Raw genomic sequence first — 14,766 nt, 5'->3', positions numbered from 1 at the left:
ATATATATATCTTACCAATTAAGGATGTCAACAGGGCGGGTAAGGTACTATTACTAACTCTCCCGTATCCTACCTATTGCATAAATATTTGTCTCGTATCTGTACCCATATCCATCGAATATTCATTATGTGGGTATCCGGATAATTTTTTAATATCCACAGGTATTTAAAAAAAAATATTTAACAACATATTTTAATCGTAAATTAAATAAAATACAATACATAACATTCATAAATCTTAAATCTTAAACAAAGTCCAAATAATCCACTTAAATAGTGTTGAATGACATTTTACAAAGAAATAATTTTTTTTTAAACTAATTAATAAAAAAATAAATCATTCAAATTCAATATGTCAAGATTTTAATTGTTTTTTTTTTAATTTAAATTAGAGTATAGTGGGTATGGGTCTCTACAGGTACGAATACTATGATACTCATACTTGCCATGTTAAATGCGGATTGTCAAAATACATGTACCCATTACCCGCGGATATCCATTTACAATGTCCATTTCCTATCCGTTGCAGGTTTTATCCACGAATATTCGCGTGTACAGATTTTTTTGACATTTCTACAACCAATACTCGTCTAATTAAGAGTCATAATTACAAAAAAAAAAAACTATATTATTAATTATCAATATTTTTAGTTTCTAACAAATTTATTTTTTATTTGTGGTATGTCTCTTTTATCATTTATTTGAAAATTTTTGTTTAAGGTTGTTGCAATTGTTTTTATTTCTTCTACTCCAATAGCAATTGCTATCTAACATTTCTTATGCTAAATTATTTTGAAAACACCTTAAATTTTGTTCCCTAATAATAAGTTTACGTTCCTTTAATTATTGTTTTATTTATTTATTTATAATAAATAACTTTTGCGTTATTACAAGTTTTCAAGGTTTTTGTCAAATACATTTTGTAAAGATATATCATCTTATAATAGTTTCCCTTTTGTGCTAGATTTTTTTCTCATTGACATAAAAAAGTAATTTAAAACTTCTAAACTGAAATCAATTTTAACTGTTAATGTAAATAAAAAGAATCCATAAAGTTTTATTTGTTTCTGAAATGAAATAATTAACTTTTAATTATATTTTTTCACGGAAAAGAACAAGCCTTAGTATTTTTTTTTAATATGCTTCTATTTTGAGTATGTAGCTTTGATCCTTAACCCACACCAAACTTGTTTTGTTGTCTTGTGAGTCTGATAATTCCAGCATTTGCTGCTATAAATTCGGAAGAGGAGCAAACAAAATCATATTCTACTACTTATATGCTTCTGTAATAAATACAAACAAAGAAAAACTATATACTACTAACGACTTGCTACACACGCTGTAAGAAATTAGATCATCGGTTCATGAGCGACAACACATTCTCGCAAAATAAGGGAAACGTGCATGATTATTGACTACATTGTCAACTCAAAAACCATTATGTGTATAAACAAAAATTATTTTTTCACCAAGTCAACAATTTAACTCCTTTAGGATTCGTCAATTCGTAAGTACCAATGTGAATTAAAAATGCACATAATAGTGTATGAATAATTAAAATAAGGTAATAAAAATTGTAGCTGAAAGTTGGTGCAATCTTAATTTAAACCTGATATGCACGTAGATATGCAGAATGAGGGAAAGAGAAAGGAAAAGAAAATAGAAATGAATGCATTTAATTTGGTGTTTTTGGAGTTGCTGAAAATGAAGACGGTTGGAGTACCCCACTTGTTAGCGATTTCCATGTAGAGGACACGGGATGTATTTGCTGGGTTATGTCTGGCCAAATTTTGCATCACAGGTGTTGACCTCTCACCGCGAAACTCTTTTTCTAATGCCCCCAATGAATTTTCCATCCATTAACATATTATTATGCCACATTTCGAGTCAATCATATAATCATTATGCCAAGAATTTTGAGGTGGAATACGAGGCATGGGACAGATAACACAGCAGGAGTAGTAAACCAAATCATAAATACTCCCAACACCTACCCCACACTATTTAAACTCCATTTCCAAAATAAAAAAACAACCTTTCTATTTACTTTTATTAAACATCTTTTATAACAGTTAATAATTTTTTTTTTAAATTTGTAGACAAAGAAAATAGAAAAAAAAAATCTTTATGATATTGAATAAGAAATGAGTTAGAAAATGAGTATTTATTATGCTAGGGTAAGAGTTGGGAGAGCCGTTGGATATAGATTTGAGCGGTGATGGAGAGGAAAGTGGTGAAAGGAGGGACGTAGATGCATGTTGATGGTTGGGTGATGATGCACAGTACTAGTATTCCACAGTGGGGAAGATTGGTTGAGAGACGTTAAAAATGAGAGAAAAAAAAAATGATAATTTATGGGGAGGGTCAGAGAAAGTACCAGCGGGTTTTCCGGTGCAAGGACGAATAAGCAAAAGCTGGTGATATGACACGTGGGGGAGTGGTGTCCGTTGGATGGTCAAAGCACAGTTGTGGTTCACTCATCCCGGCCGAGATTTATTGAAACTGAAAGAGAACTGTAGAGAAAATGGTAAGTGATAGATTTTCATGTTCCTCCACGCACACATGACACACACCACCACCACCACCACCACCCTCTCTTTCTCTCTCTCACACACATGACAGTACTACCACACTCCCAGTTAGACAGGGCAAGACACCATGGAAGCAAAGCTAGCTTGAATTCCTCTTGTGCAGCGTAGGATACAGCAGTCTAAAGTCTAAACTAGAAAAGCAAAGAGGTAGAGAGAGAGAGAGATAGTGTGGGATTGGTGAGACGTAATTCATAAATGAGACTTATACAGTAGAGTAGATGGGTGCAGTTACCGTGGCGGCGTAGCAGAAGCTCTAATTCCGTGCCATAATTGCTTCTAAGGGAATTCAGTTTCACCAACTCCGCATCCTCTCTTCTTTACTCATTTGATAATTCCTGTGTTTTCTTTAATTCACGTCTTTTTCTTTTTTTGGTGAGAAACAGTTTCCCCCAAAAGCTGCAAAAACTCAACCAGCCCAGAGAAAGATCATATTTCAGACGCCCCACCACACAACACATCACACCCACATACTCAGCGTGAATAAGACAAAAAAAAAAAAAGAGAGAAAGAAAGCGATCGGGTAAAAAATTACTAGTAGTAAGCAGTAAGCAAACCTAGCAGTGTTTTTTGTTTTTTTTTTTTTGTATGTGCAAGGGTAGCCTTAATTAACCCAGAATTCAGAGCTGTAGCCCCGATCTTGGGTAAAAGATTTAAAGATTGGGCGAAGGTTCTGCTATGGATATTGTGTCTGAATTGGGGAAAATCGATTCAGCTTTGGGGTGCAACAAATGGCCGGGTTCTTCTCTCTAGGTGGAACTAGAAGGGGAGGTCCACAAAACAAGGAAGAGGGAGAGGTGGAAAAAGGAGATAACAATAACAACACCAACAACAGCAACAGCGGGAATAACCTATTGTTGTTCAGGAACGAGGAGATCTACAACAAGGGGTTCGAGATATGGCCAGAGTCGTATCAGGCTCAAGCTGCACCCCAAAACCTGAGCAACTACTTTGCGTTTGGAGTGGGTCCTAGTCGCAGGAACTGCTCGAGCGTGAACGAGGAGGAGGTTTCGCTCTGTGTGTCTGATGAGTCTACGAGATTTGGATTAACTGTCATGAGGTCCGGAGGTGCAGGAAGCAGCGGCATGAACTGTCAGGACTGTGGTAACCAAGCCAAGAAAGATTGTACACATCTCAGATGCAGAACCTGCTGTAAGACCCGAGGGTTTCAGTGCCAAACCCACGTTAAGAGCACTTGGGTTCCAGCAGCCAAACGCCGCGAACGACAACAACAACTCGCTGCCTTGCACAACCCACAACAATTTCGTCCACACAATATTCCCAAACGATACCATACAGACACTCAACTCCTCTCCGCTCCACAACCCATCGCAGGTTATAACTTTCACATTACACTATCATACTCACTTCAGATCAAAAAAATTAAATTGTTTAATTAATTTTGTCTCTCTTCTGTCTATAAATGTAACTTTCTTCAGATAACCATGTACTCTTTTGGAACCAGTCTGTTACCACTACTACACACAGATGATGACGATGATGCACTGAGATCTCGATGTAACATTGATTCTAGTCTTTTATTCTATGACTAAATACCCCTAACTAGTCCACAGTATTTGACTGAAACAATGAAAATGCAACGATGCTCCTTGGTCACCCATCACATTTCGCTCTTGTTTTTTCTGCCCTCTCTCTTTCTTCTTTTTTCCATATTCCATCACTGTTTCTAAGTAAAACTGACGAAACTATTTGAGTTCCATCCATGTGAGAGTTGCCATGATTTTTTTTTTTTTTCCTTTTTTCCTTCTGTGATGATAGCGGAAAAGTAGAGGGCACAGAGACACACACAATTAATTAGTCTAGTTTTATTTTTTGTATGATTAATTGTTTGATTTAATTAATTTGTGTGATTTGGTTGTACTTAGGGTTAGAGCTGGGGCAATTCCCATCTGAAGTGAGCACTTCGGCTGTGTTTCGGTGTGTGAGAGTGAGCGCAGTGGACGCTTCGGATGAACAGTGCGCGTATCAAACCTCTGTCAACATCGGAGGGCATGTTTTCAAGGGAATTCTCTACGATCAAGGTCCTGAAAGTTCTTACACCAGTGCAGTTACTGAGGGTTCCTCCGGTGGTGAACCCCGACATTTTGGTTTAATAACCGCCGCAGCCGCAGCCACGGCCACAACAGCCGGTGGAAACAACCTGTTTGACCCTTCACTTTACCCCGCTCCGCTGAATGCTTTCATGTCTGGTACACAATTCTTCCAACCCCCAAGGTCCTAAAGACGTCTCTTTCTCTATCTATGCGGACAGTAATTGAAGAAACCGAGTCTTTTTTTCTCTCTTATTTTTTGTCATTAATTGAGTCTGCTTGGAATTATTGGTTATGGTTGCTCCTCGGTACATCCATTGAACTTGATGCAAGCTGAAGTAGCTAGCTAGCTAGAAGGAAAAAGTAGTTAATAATTCTTAAAAGAATGATTATGCCAATGATTCTAGTGCATGAAATTAAATGGGCCGGGGATAGTTGTTTTGTGTTATCCGAATGTCAATTCAGATTTTCATCGGTATTTTTGATTTTATTGGTAAACTAAACTCATTGTCACCTTTCAATTCTAGAGCACATACATTTTCATTTTCATTTTCGTTTTGCCGTGACTGTGGTGTGCTTTGCTTGACACCGACAGCATTTGGATATGTGTGCATTATTATGATTATTATGTTAAGTAGTGTTTTGCTGGATGTTCTAATTTCTTTATAGTATTTTTCTTTTTCTGGGTTAATGTTGAATGAGCTTTCTGGTTGGTGCTGAACTCGAAGCCACTTTTTCCCGTTTATCCGTTCGCTTGCCAGATCGAAATAGAATGAAGTAGGTTTCGTGTGTGGTTTAACATAGAATTTTAGAGCCTTTTTTTTTTCTTTATCTCTTTTACATTTTTTTTATTTCTTTTATTTAAACGATTTATTGGGAGAAACCTTCCACGCATCTTTTCTTCTCTCCCATGCACTGCGAGCTAATTGGCAATTAAGCATTCTAGCAGTCTACTCATCGAAACACTGGATGCTCACTTTCTATACCTTTTTCCTCCTTAATCGACCGAAATCTGCATATATATATATATATATATATATATATATATATATATATATATATATATATATATATATATATATATATTTGTATGTATGGAGAATTAGAACTAGCATTTTCCAACTGCAGCTCTGAAAAACGATAAAATTTATCCAGTGAAATAGACATCCATGATCCAGGGATGTGACTTCCATATAGTTGAGTTGGCAAACGTCTTCTTTTGCTCATAATGTTTAATGCTTCTAAAAGTATGTGCATGTGATGTATGTTTATGCATATAAGTGTGTACAGTACCCAATGAAATAGGTCAAGGTACATACCATATGATAGGGCTAACAATACTTTAATAGACTGCTTGTTTAGTGCACAAGGGAGAATCACAAACTCTAGAAAAAATTTCCCTAGTTTTGTAATAACTGGCCCATAACATGTGCTACAGAACCTTCACTTGATTGAGACATACCACTCTCTTTCTCTTTCATCTAAGATTATTAACATCTTTTTCTTTGTCATATTCCCCCTCCAGTTTCTAATTCTTTGATCTTTTTACCAGTGTTCATCATGCTTGTGGAGAAAGTGTTTGAAATAAAAGTTGCATGGTTGTATTCTACCCTTTTAATTCTCGATCCCGTCATCTATATCGGCAAAATCAACTTTGAAATGATATTTCTGCTTATATTTTGTGGATAATCTCTGTGATTATATTAAGATCACTTGAGTTGACTAAAAACTACATGCTTTTTGAAGCAACATCCAGACAGGAAAAAGAAAAAAAGAGTTAAATCTATAATTGTAGCTCTAAGTCTAGTCACTTCTGTTGGCCACATGCGTCGATAGAAAAGAAAGAGAGAACCGAACAAAAACAAAAGTTGCCCATAAAACCGTTAAATATTCCGATTTTGCTAAAAGAATTGCTATACAAGACGCTAATTTTTGCCGAGTTAACTCATACGCTGAAGCATCACGCAATGACATAACTCAAGCCTGATAAATTACTTTGATAAGGGGCAATGGACACGACACACATGCACATATAAAGTAAGATGTGCAATGATATTGCATTGATTACAATAACCTCGTTAGCAAATTATTATGTCCAAATATGTGATGTGTTGTTGTCTACCAAGATTGATGATTCATCAACTCAACACTATAAGTCCAAAAGGCTTGGTCTTTGTAATGTCAGAATGGGTGGGTCTGTGAAATTTGTCCGTCCCTTTATGTTGTAGTTGTAAGTCTTTCAAAGAGCACTTCTTAAGCTTTTTCAAGCATTGATTTGATAATACTAATGAATTTCTAGTTTTAAAAAATGGAGATGATTGATGAACACTATACTTTGAAATTTTCATTCACTTGGAAAATACTTATCAAATAAGGACAATAGAAATTGTTAGCATTGAAAAATTGGAGCCTAGTTGAAATGAAATGACGACAATCTGTGTAACCAAGTGCCAAGTAATAGCATTAGAATTTCATGGTTTCTTTTTCAGACGATCAAATTCCTGTGTCCTGATAGAATAAATAGTTCCATCTACCATGCCAGCAACGACTTTCTTTCCCCAAATTACGCATGCACCAACTTCGGAACTTCATTTCGGGACATTGGAATTTGGAAGCGCATGTCTGGATTAATATTTTTCGCTCCAACATTAATTAATTCACACCCAACAGCTTCAAGAACATATATTTATTTGCTAAATACAGATTCATTTTGTTGGTATGAATAGAATTCACTTTCAATCTCTTAAATAATGTTTCAGATTCAAACTCTATTGATGGAGACAAAAAAAGGAAAAATCATCAAAACTGATTAATTAAATTTCTCGAGAAAGATTAATGACAAAAAAAATCATTGGAATTTGGATTCTTTACATTATTTATGACAGTCACAACAAAAATATATCAATAAGATTAAATCTAATGGATGAAACAAATCTTTCACAATGTAACAAATCAGACTTAAAGAAATATATTAATGGTACTGAATATATATTCTTAGTAAAAAAAAAATAATCACTTTTTAGTTCCTATAAAATGATAATAACCGTTTTTCCAAAAAAAAAAAATATCATTAATAGCATGCATCAGTTCAGATTGAGAAAATTTGTCTCACTTGGAAGAGTTATGTGGAAATATCTGATAGGAGTAGCATGCATGTCTTACAATTGTCAACTCGAAATTGATTTCCCTGATCCCATATTAATTTAATGTGCACGAGAATTCTCATATCAGACAGTTCATTAGAAAGACTGTTATGGATCTTCATTATTTACTGATCGAGAGATTCTAGTACAGTGCTACTTTCTTTTAGATGTGTCCCACGTGAGAGTTTTTTTTTTTTTTTTGAAATTATTTAATCACTCATGTGCAGATATAGTTTCATTCTAACCATGTTCCTAAATTTATTTTGTTGTAATGAATAGTTAAACATTTAATGTACTCCATCGTTTTAAACATTAATTAACTATGTTCTTTTCATAATTTCTTTATAAAACAGCGGTGCCATGTATACAGCATTGCATTGCATCTATTTTGAACAAATTCACTTTTATTCACATTAATTTTCTATTGCTGTTTCAAATACGATTTAGTTATACTTATGTATATGAAATTATTAAATTGGCTTTCATTCCTTTTTTCTTAAAAGTAGCTACGAAATTTGAGTTATACTTTTTTCTTAGTAAATACGATTTTGACAATGTGACAAATCAAACAGGACTTCAAAAATAGCAGTTTAAAAACTGGCAATAATCATATTTTTAATGGAAACATATATACTATACGTTATTTAATTTATTATAACAATAAAAATAATAAAATTATTATTAAATTATAATTAAAAAAATATAAATCTATTTACAATTTGATTGTAGATTTTTATTCTAATTTTGTGGGTATTTTTTATTATAAATATAGTTATTTTATTTTAAAATAACAAAATTTAAAAATTGATCAAATTAAACATAATTATATTTTGAAAATATCATTTAAAGGATAAAATTGATAAAATAATTATTATAATTTATAAAAAATATTATTAAATAAGTTAAATATGTTTTTAATTATCAAACTTTAACATGAAATTAAAATTTCACTTTGTAAAATTTTGAGAGTTTGGATTTAAATTTGAAGAATGAATAGATAAATGTGATCATACTAACTTAACTTTTCTGACATAGCAAACTGTATTGGAGATTAAACTTTGAGTTGCTTACTCAAATATTATTCTTTAACACGAAATTTGACCTTTATTTAAAATTCGATAATCAAAATAATTTTGAAACATTTAACTTTAAGATTCAAAGATATTTAATATTTATTTAAAGGATAAAATTAAATTTAATTAAAAAGAAATCTCATATATATATATATATATATTATTTCAAATTTAAATAGATATTTAATTTACAACTATGTGAGTAACGTGTTGAATCATGACATTTATAATTTATATAAAATTCAGGTCAAGTTAGGCAATCTCAATTCTACAGTTTTAATTTAAAGAATTTTGTGATCGTTGTTGTAGATTACTCTAGTGTTATATATTAAGTTAAATAATACTATTCCTTTCAATAAGTAGGAATTTAATTAATTCATAATTTTGAGTTGATGGGAAGGGGTTATTTAATGATAATTTTTACGAAAAAAAAACATTCTTTTAGATATGTGTCATTTTCTTATTGTGTTTTTTTAATCCTTAAATGCAAAACAAAAGTTAAAAAACTGACGTGAAAAAAAAAAAAAGAATAGTACGAAATATATATATATTATTTGTATGCGCGGGAAGGTGAGAAAACATTAGAAACCGAGAGATGGAAATAGGGGCAAGATTTGATTTACCAATGAACTCTTTTTCTGTAGAACAAGAGCATTTGCCTCACAGTTTGGTTAATTTATTTTGTGTTTGTGCATTTTTAGAAGTCCTAACGGTGAATCAATGTCGTTTTCTCCAAGGATGGATATGCTACAGTCAGAACCTACGCAAATGGTTCAATTGATCATTCCAATCGAATCAGCTTATCATCCAGTTCTTACTCAGCGTTCTCAGCCTTTAATTCTAAAACGTGCGACTCCTCTTCAATTTCATTGCTCTTGTTTTAGATTCTTTTACACTGAATTTTGAAACCTACATTGCTACGACTGTTGTTGCTCTGATTCACTTTTTTCAGTTGTGTTTTCATGCCTTCATCTCTCTGAATATTTCTTACATTGGTAACTATTTATTTAAGTTTATTCGTCCGCTAAATGTAGATAAAAATCCATTCCATCAAACTTATGCCTCTCAGGTGCATATCAAATCCCTGTCTGTGTTTGCGTTCTGGTTGCATTTAAAAAAATAAAAATATAAATAAGAGTCATACGTGTGTTATTGAAGAGGTTGAAACTCTAATGCCATGAGATTTGGATAAACTGCATAATATTTTGGTGTCCTTGCATTGTGTGAATGGTCTTATTGGAATTGTTTTTATCGTTAGTTGATTGTAAGCAATTTTACAGTATTCACATTTTGTTGAAAACACGACCACCATTCATGTTATTGTAAATATGTAATGGAAAATTGAATTCTATTATTGCTATCTTAAGCACATTGGAGAATTCCTTCAAGTAAATATGACTAGGTCATCTTAGTACTTGTTTGTATTAAATTAAAGTACGATGGAATGGATTTGGATAAAACTAATTTTGAATTGTTGAACTAATTCGACATGTGCTCAAATTGAAGTTGAAATATCTCAAAAGGGGTTACATGCTCTGAAAATTTTGTCACGGGTTCTTCTGTTCAAGAACGCAGTATCTGGTGAACTTTTTTTTTTTTGTTTGTGTCTTGGTTAAACATGAAGAACTTCAACCTGATCTCCTTCAGATTAACGCAAACAATGAGAAATTGAAACACGCTTACAATGAGGCATCAGAGTATATAAACTTGTTCAAAAGAAGGTATGGTTTGCTAAGTTCTTCACTGCCACAAATTCTATAATCGCTTCTAATTAGGTTAACCCTGCTTTTCATCTTTCTTATGTTTAAACTTTAAATAGAAGTATGTACAATACATACTGTTAGTACAGAAGCAAACTTTTTCTCGGGCTTGTTGCATGCATATGATCATTGAGCTTGGTCTTTTCTTTTCTCTCCTTGATTGGATAAGAAAGCAGAGGTCAAAGTAATGCTTTTCTGGTATATCATTTCAGGTTGGCGAATTTTTCTATTCAGCAAAAAATTAATGCTGTAGCACACAGAAAAAACTTGAATTCCAGATAACTGTTGAAAGATCTATTGACAGCCCATTATTATTGGAAAAAGTTAGCTGCAGCTTTGTAGTTTCTATTTGTTACTTTAGAGTTTTGCTCTCTTTCTGATGCTAAGAAAATTTATGCTCAGGAGGAGACAACAACAAAGCAAATTAAGCTGGGGTTTATCAGTGGACTTGTTTCCAGGGAAAAATCAGTTACATTCGAAAAAATTCTATTTCGTGCTACTGGGGGAAACGTGTTTCTCAAATAGGCTGTGGTTGAACATTCTGTTATTGATCTTTTGTCAGGGGAAAAGTTTACTTTAAATTCTTAAATTGAAGTCTTTAACATCTTTCAATTAGATGTGTAGAAACTAATTACTGATTATTACGACCTTGATCGGTTTCAGGAAGACCTGCAGAATTGAAGACTCCATAAATGCAGGATTGCTTGCAAACAATTGGATATCACTTATGAGCAGTGGAGCCTTCAGTTTTGTTTTATTTTAGATAAAGTATTTCATCTTTTTTCATGTTTTCCTTTTCAGCTTTATTGCTAAGCTTCTGCAATTAATGTTCATTCCAATGCTAACTTTTCCTTTCTTCAATTTTAACTTATTGTTTAAGAAGGAAAAAATCCATCTATCACACTCTAAATATACTTAGTATGAATGCGACAAACCAGGTCTGTCCTTGAATTGTGATTTAATTTGAGTTGAGCTGAAGCATACATGTAATGCCGTTTTTACTGGATGGCATAGCTAATTGATTTATTCAATACTTGACAGATTCACAAAGTATTGCAGCAGTTGTTGAGGCGATATTTCAGGTTTTAGGGACAAAGGAATCGCAGCCTACCTATTTTTGCACAAACAATTCACTTCTTCTTTTCAAGAAATAGTAGATGCCTATGGGCGCTTTATGTAGCCCTCAGCATGAGCGTTTCAAATTTCATTCTCCTCTTATTGATAAAAAATCCCTATCAGGTAATTATGATTTGACTTGCACTTTCAATCATAAAGAATCATGCCTAAAGATGCAATAATTTTAATCCAATGTGATGGCGTATATTATACGGGTCCTCTTGGTCGCTCTAACTTTATTTGTTTGTTTGTTTGTTTTGTTATGACTGAGAATAAATATAGAAAGGGAAATCACTACAATATTAGCTTCTGTCATACTTGGTGGCTTGTTAGCAGCCACAGTTTGTCACTTTTTATTCTTGGAATGTAACCAGTACAGATCATAAAATAGCTGTGGATTAATATAAATTTTTGAGACATAATCTATACAAAAAAGAAATTTTAATCCATCAATGATTTTTAGAAATATTTTTGTCAATTAAAACTTGATCTCTGTAACATACCCACACATATGTCCAAACTAAACCCAATAAAAGTGTTAGAACCACACATATCAAGTTGAGTTCTCCACAAACTTGTACTTCATGTGATAATTATATAGGTTATACATAATAATTGTGGTAACTTTTCAAGACATTGTAAATTCATAATTAACATATATATGGTATACTATCACTTACATCTTAAAATAAAGAGATTATCCCCTATCTTTATAATTGAGTTATGAGTCCCCCAAAATGCGCTGCCACCCAAAATTAAAATGAAACTCTGGTGAAGATTCGCAAACCCCAGTAACAAAATAAGAAGTAAAACAAAAAAATTACTTTACCCGTCCAACTATTTATTCTATTCCTTCCCATGCATGCTTAGCTTGCTCTACTTCCACGAAATTTTCCTTTCTTCTTCATTCTCTATCAAGTCTCAATTCCTCTTTGTTTTCCTTGCCATGGATCTCTTGTGGTGCTAAATTATAGATTTATCATATTCTACATTGATTTGTTTTTCGTAGGTCAACATAGAAATAGTGTATTTTATCTCTCTATTGTCAGGATATGTTGACAGCTATGGCCTATATAAGTAAGAAATTAATCTTAGGCCCGTAAATTATGCAAAAAAAAAAAATTGGGATTAGATTGAAATTTATATCGTATTTATAAATTCTCATATTAACCCAACATTTTCATACTCCAGTGATGTATCATGTATATTAAATTTATAGTAGAGCATACTTTCTGAAAAACTGGGGACTGGCATAAGATAATCTACTCTTTTGGCCAACATCCCAAGATACAGTTTTCCAATTCTTACAGATATTAGGATTTGTGGTTTCTTTTAGAGTGTGTCTGGCTAGCCGTTCTATTAATATCTAATATTGCTGAAGTGTTTTGGCCACAGTAATCAAGTCATCAAAGTCCAATAACCGATTCTTTCTTGCTTCTTGATTTATTGATAATCAAACTGAAACTAAATTAATCGTTATTTCTTGACAGAGTCGTCAAGTACCACGAAGCAAATCCTGGTGTATACCCAATTATCACGTTTCCATTCCTTTTTTTTTTCTGTAATGTTCGGTGACTAGGGTCACGGCTTTGTATCTCGTAATCAGAGAGAAACAATTTTCCAGTCAGGTACTTCACTCAAAGTCATGGATTTTTTGTATTCAATCCGAATGTTTCCTCCTATTTTATTTTATGCTTCTATATCAGTTTGTTCAATGTTGTTAATAACGACAGAAACTTGCACCCTATATTATTACGATGATGAAACTCTTCTCAATATGAACTGTACACTGTTTCATTGATGTTAGCTTGTCTTACTACTTTTGACACATGTTTTTCGTACCATGGATGCTAGCACTGAAGCCGTTTCTCCTGAAGAAGCAACATCAAGAAGTACACTCAAAACTACGATTTTATTTTTTTCCTTATCATTTTTATTAAATCACATTCTAATTTTTACTACCTTTCTTCCTCAAAGGCATCAAGGTCGAATCAGAGTCACATAGTGTGCCCCGTGACCATGATGAGTTTGACTTCGGCGAGGTTTTGGTTCACCAACTTATACATATAATCAAATTTGTGCATGGAGCCGCGTGTCTAATACAGCTTCTTATCTACGTTTGCGGGCCCTCAGGTAGGTTGTTGAAAGCCTTCGATTCTCGTCTGTAAAATTTTGTTAGAATTAGTCAAAATTCAACATGGACATGGAATTTGGCTTTTTGATGAACTTGCAACTCGTGGATGGCAAGAACTTTGAATGAAAGTCCAATGAGCTTTGGAATCCTCTGATAACGTCTTAAGAATGGAAGAAACCTCTGAAAATTACTTGGTTTTTAAAGGAGTGCATACGAAACCATCATCTTATGATTGTACCCCAGGCTATTGACTTCGTGAATTGAATGCATCGCCCCTCGGTTAGATTGGATTGAACCATTTATGGTTGACCAGTTGCTAATTTAGCAAATGTAGGTACTGTATCATGGAAGAAACCATAAAAGACAGTAAAACCCACACATATCTTGGTTAGGTCCACATGTATGTGCTATTGATTTGATAGCAAAGTTATCATTAGCTTTGATGAAGAAACCTCGACAGTCGACACTAATTTCTTGTCCTTTTTATTGTATAAGCAAGTTTCGGGATCCGGCCCCTTTTCTGTCATTTCAAGGGTTGGTTGCTTGGAAATTCTAGTGGGGGTAGTTAAATGGCAAAAACTGATACGGTTTTATTGTCGTCCACGCATTAGTTGCACCTACTTGTTCTACAAGATTTTCATACCATTTTATTTTGGAAAATTATTTTTTGGACAAAGTTTTGCTAAGAAACGTATGCGTTGTGATATTTTAACGGATGAAAGAAAAGTTTAACGTGACTTAGAAAGAGAAGAAAAATATTTGATATGTATTGAAAATTAAATCGTAAAAAAAAAGTTTGTCAAAATGTCATAATTTTTTTATTTTAGATAAATTGGTGTCCTGTAGAAATAGAAAAAGTTTCATCAGGTAAGAAAATTACTGGAAATGTAATAAAAGGCAA

The 14,766-nt window shown here is 33.1% G+C and overlaps 1 protein-coding gene and 1 long non-coding RNA gene across 3 annotated transcripts; both read left to right on the top strand.

The window, feature by feature from the left end:
- The first annotated feature begins 2,287 nt into the window (after positions 1-2,287).
- Positions 2,288-5,192, top strand: LOC114162580 (protein SHI RELATED SEQUENCE 3-like). The gene is made up of 2 exons (XM_028046512.1): positions 2,288-3,923; positions 4,475-5,192. Exons 1-2 carry the CDS (start codon positions 3,320-3,322, stop codon positions 4,828-4,830), a joined length of 960 nt encoding a protein of 319 aa, XP_027902313.1. The 5' UTR covers positions 2,288-3,319; the 3' UTR covers positions 4,831-5,192.
- A 4,277-nt stretch (positions 5,193-9,469) lies between these two features.
- On the top strand, positions 9,470-14,493 carry LOC114163211. 2 transcript variants are annotated; one of them, XR_003599386.1, is made up of 6 exons: positions 9,470-10,576; positions 10,828-10,938; positions 11,018-11,854; positions 13,222-13,359; positions 13,586-13,623; positions 13,709-14,493. It is a non-coding gene; the product is annotated as an uncharacterized LOC114163211 (long non-coding RNA). The 2 variants fall into 2 exon arrangements; XR_003599385.1 differs by having other exon boundaries at positions 9,470-10,938.
- Positions 14,494-14,766: the final 273 nt, after the last annotated feature.

This window comes from Vigna unguiculata, chromosome 9, assembly GCF_004118075.2.
Source record: "Vigna unguiculata cultivar IT97K-499-35 chromosome 9, ASM411807v1, whole genome shotgun sequence".
Taxonomy (NCBI): Eukaryota; Viridiplantae; Streptophyta; class Magnoliopsida; order Fabales; family Fabaceae; genus Vigna; species Vigna unguiculata.
The sequence above is the reverse complement of the archived record's forward strand: the minus strand, read 5'-3'. Positions and strand labels throughout refer to the sequence as shown.

Bases quoted from the DNA above. Each gene is read 5' to 3' on its own strand.
- LOC114162580 (XM_028046512.1), top strand. From the start codon at position 3,320: ATGGCCGGGTTCTTCTCTCTAGGTGGAACTAGAAGGGGAGGTCCACAA. The intron at 3,924-4,474 runs GTTATAACTTTC...GGTTGTACTTAG, and splicing joins CGCTCCACAACCCATCGCAG to GGTTAGAGCTGGGGCAATTC.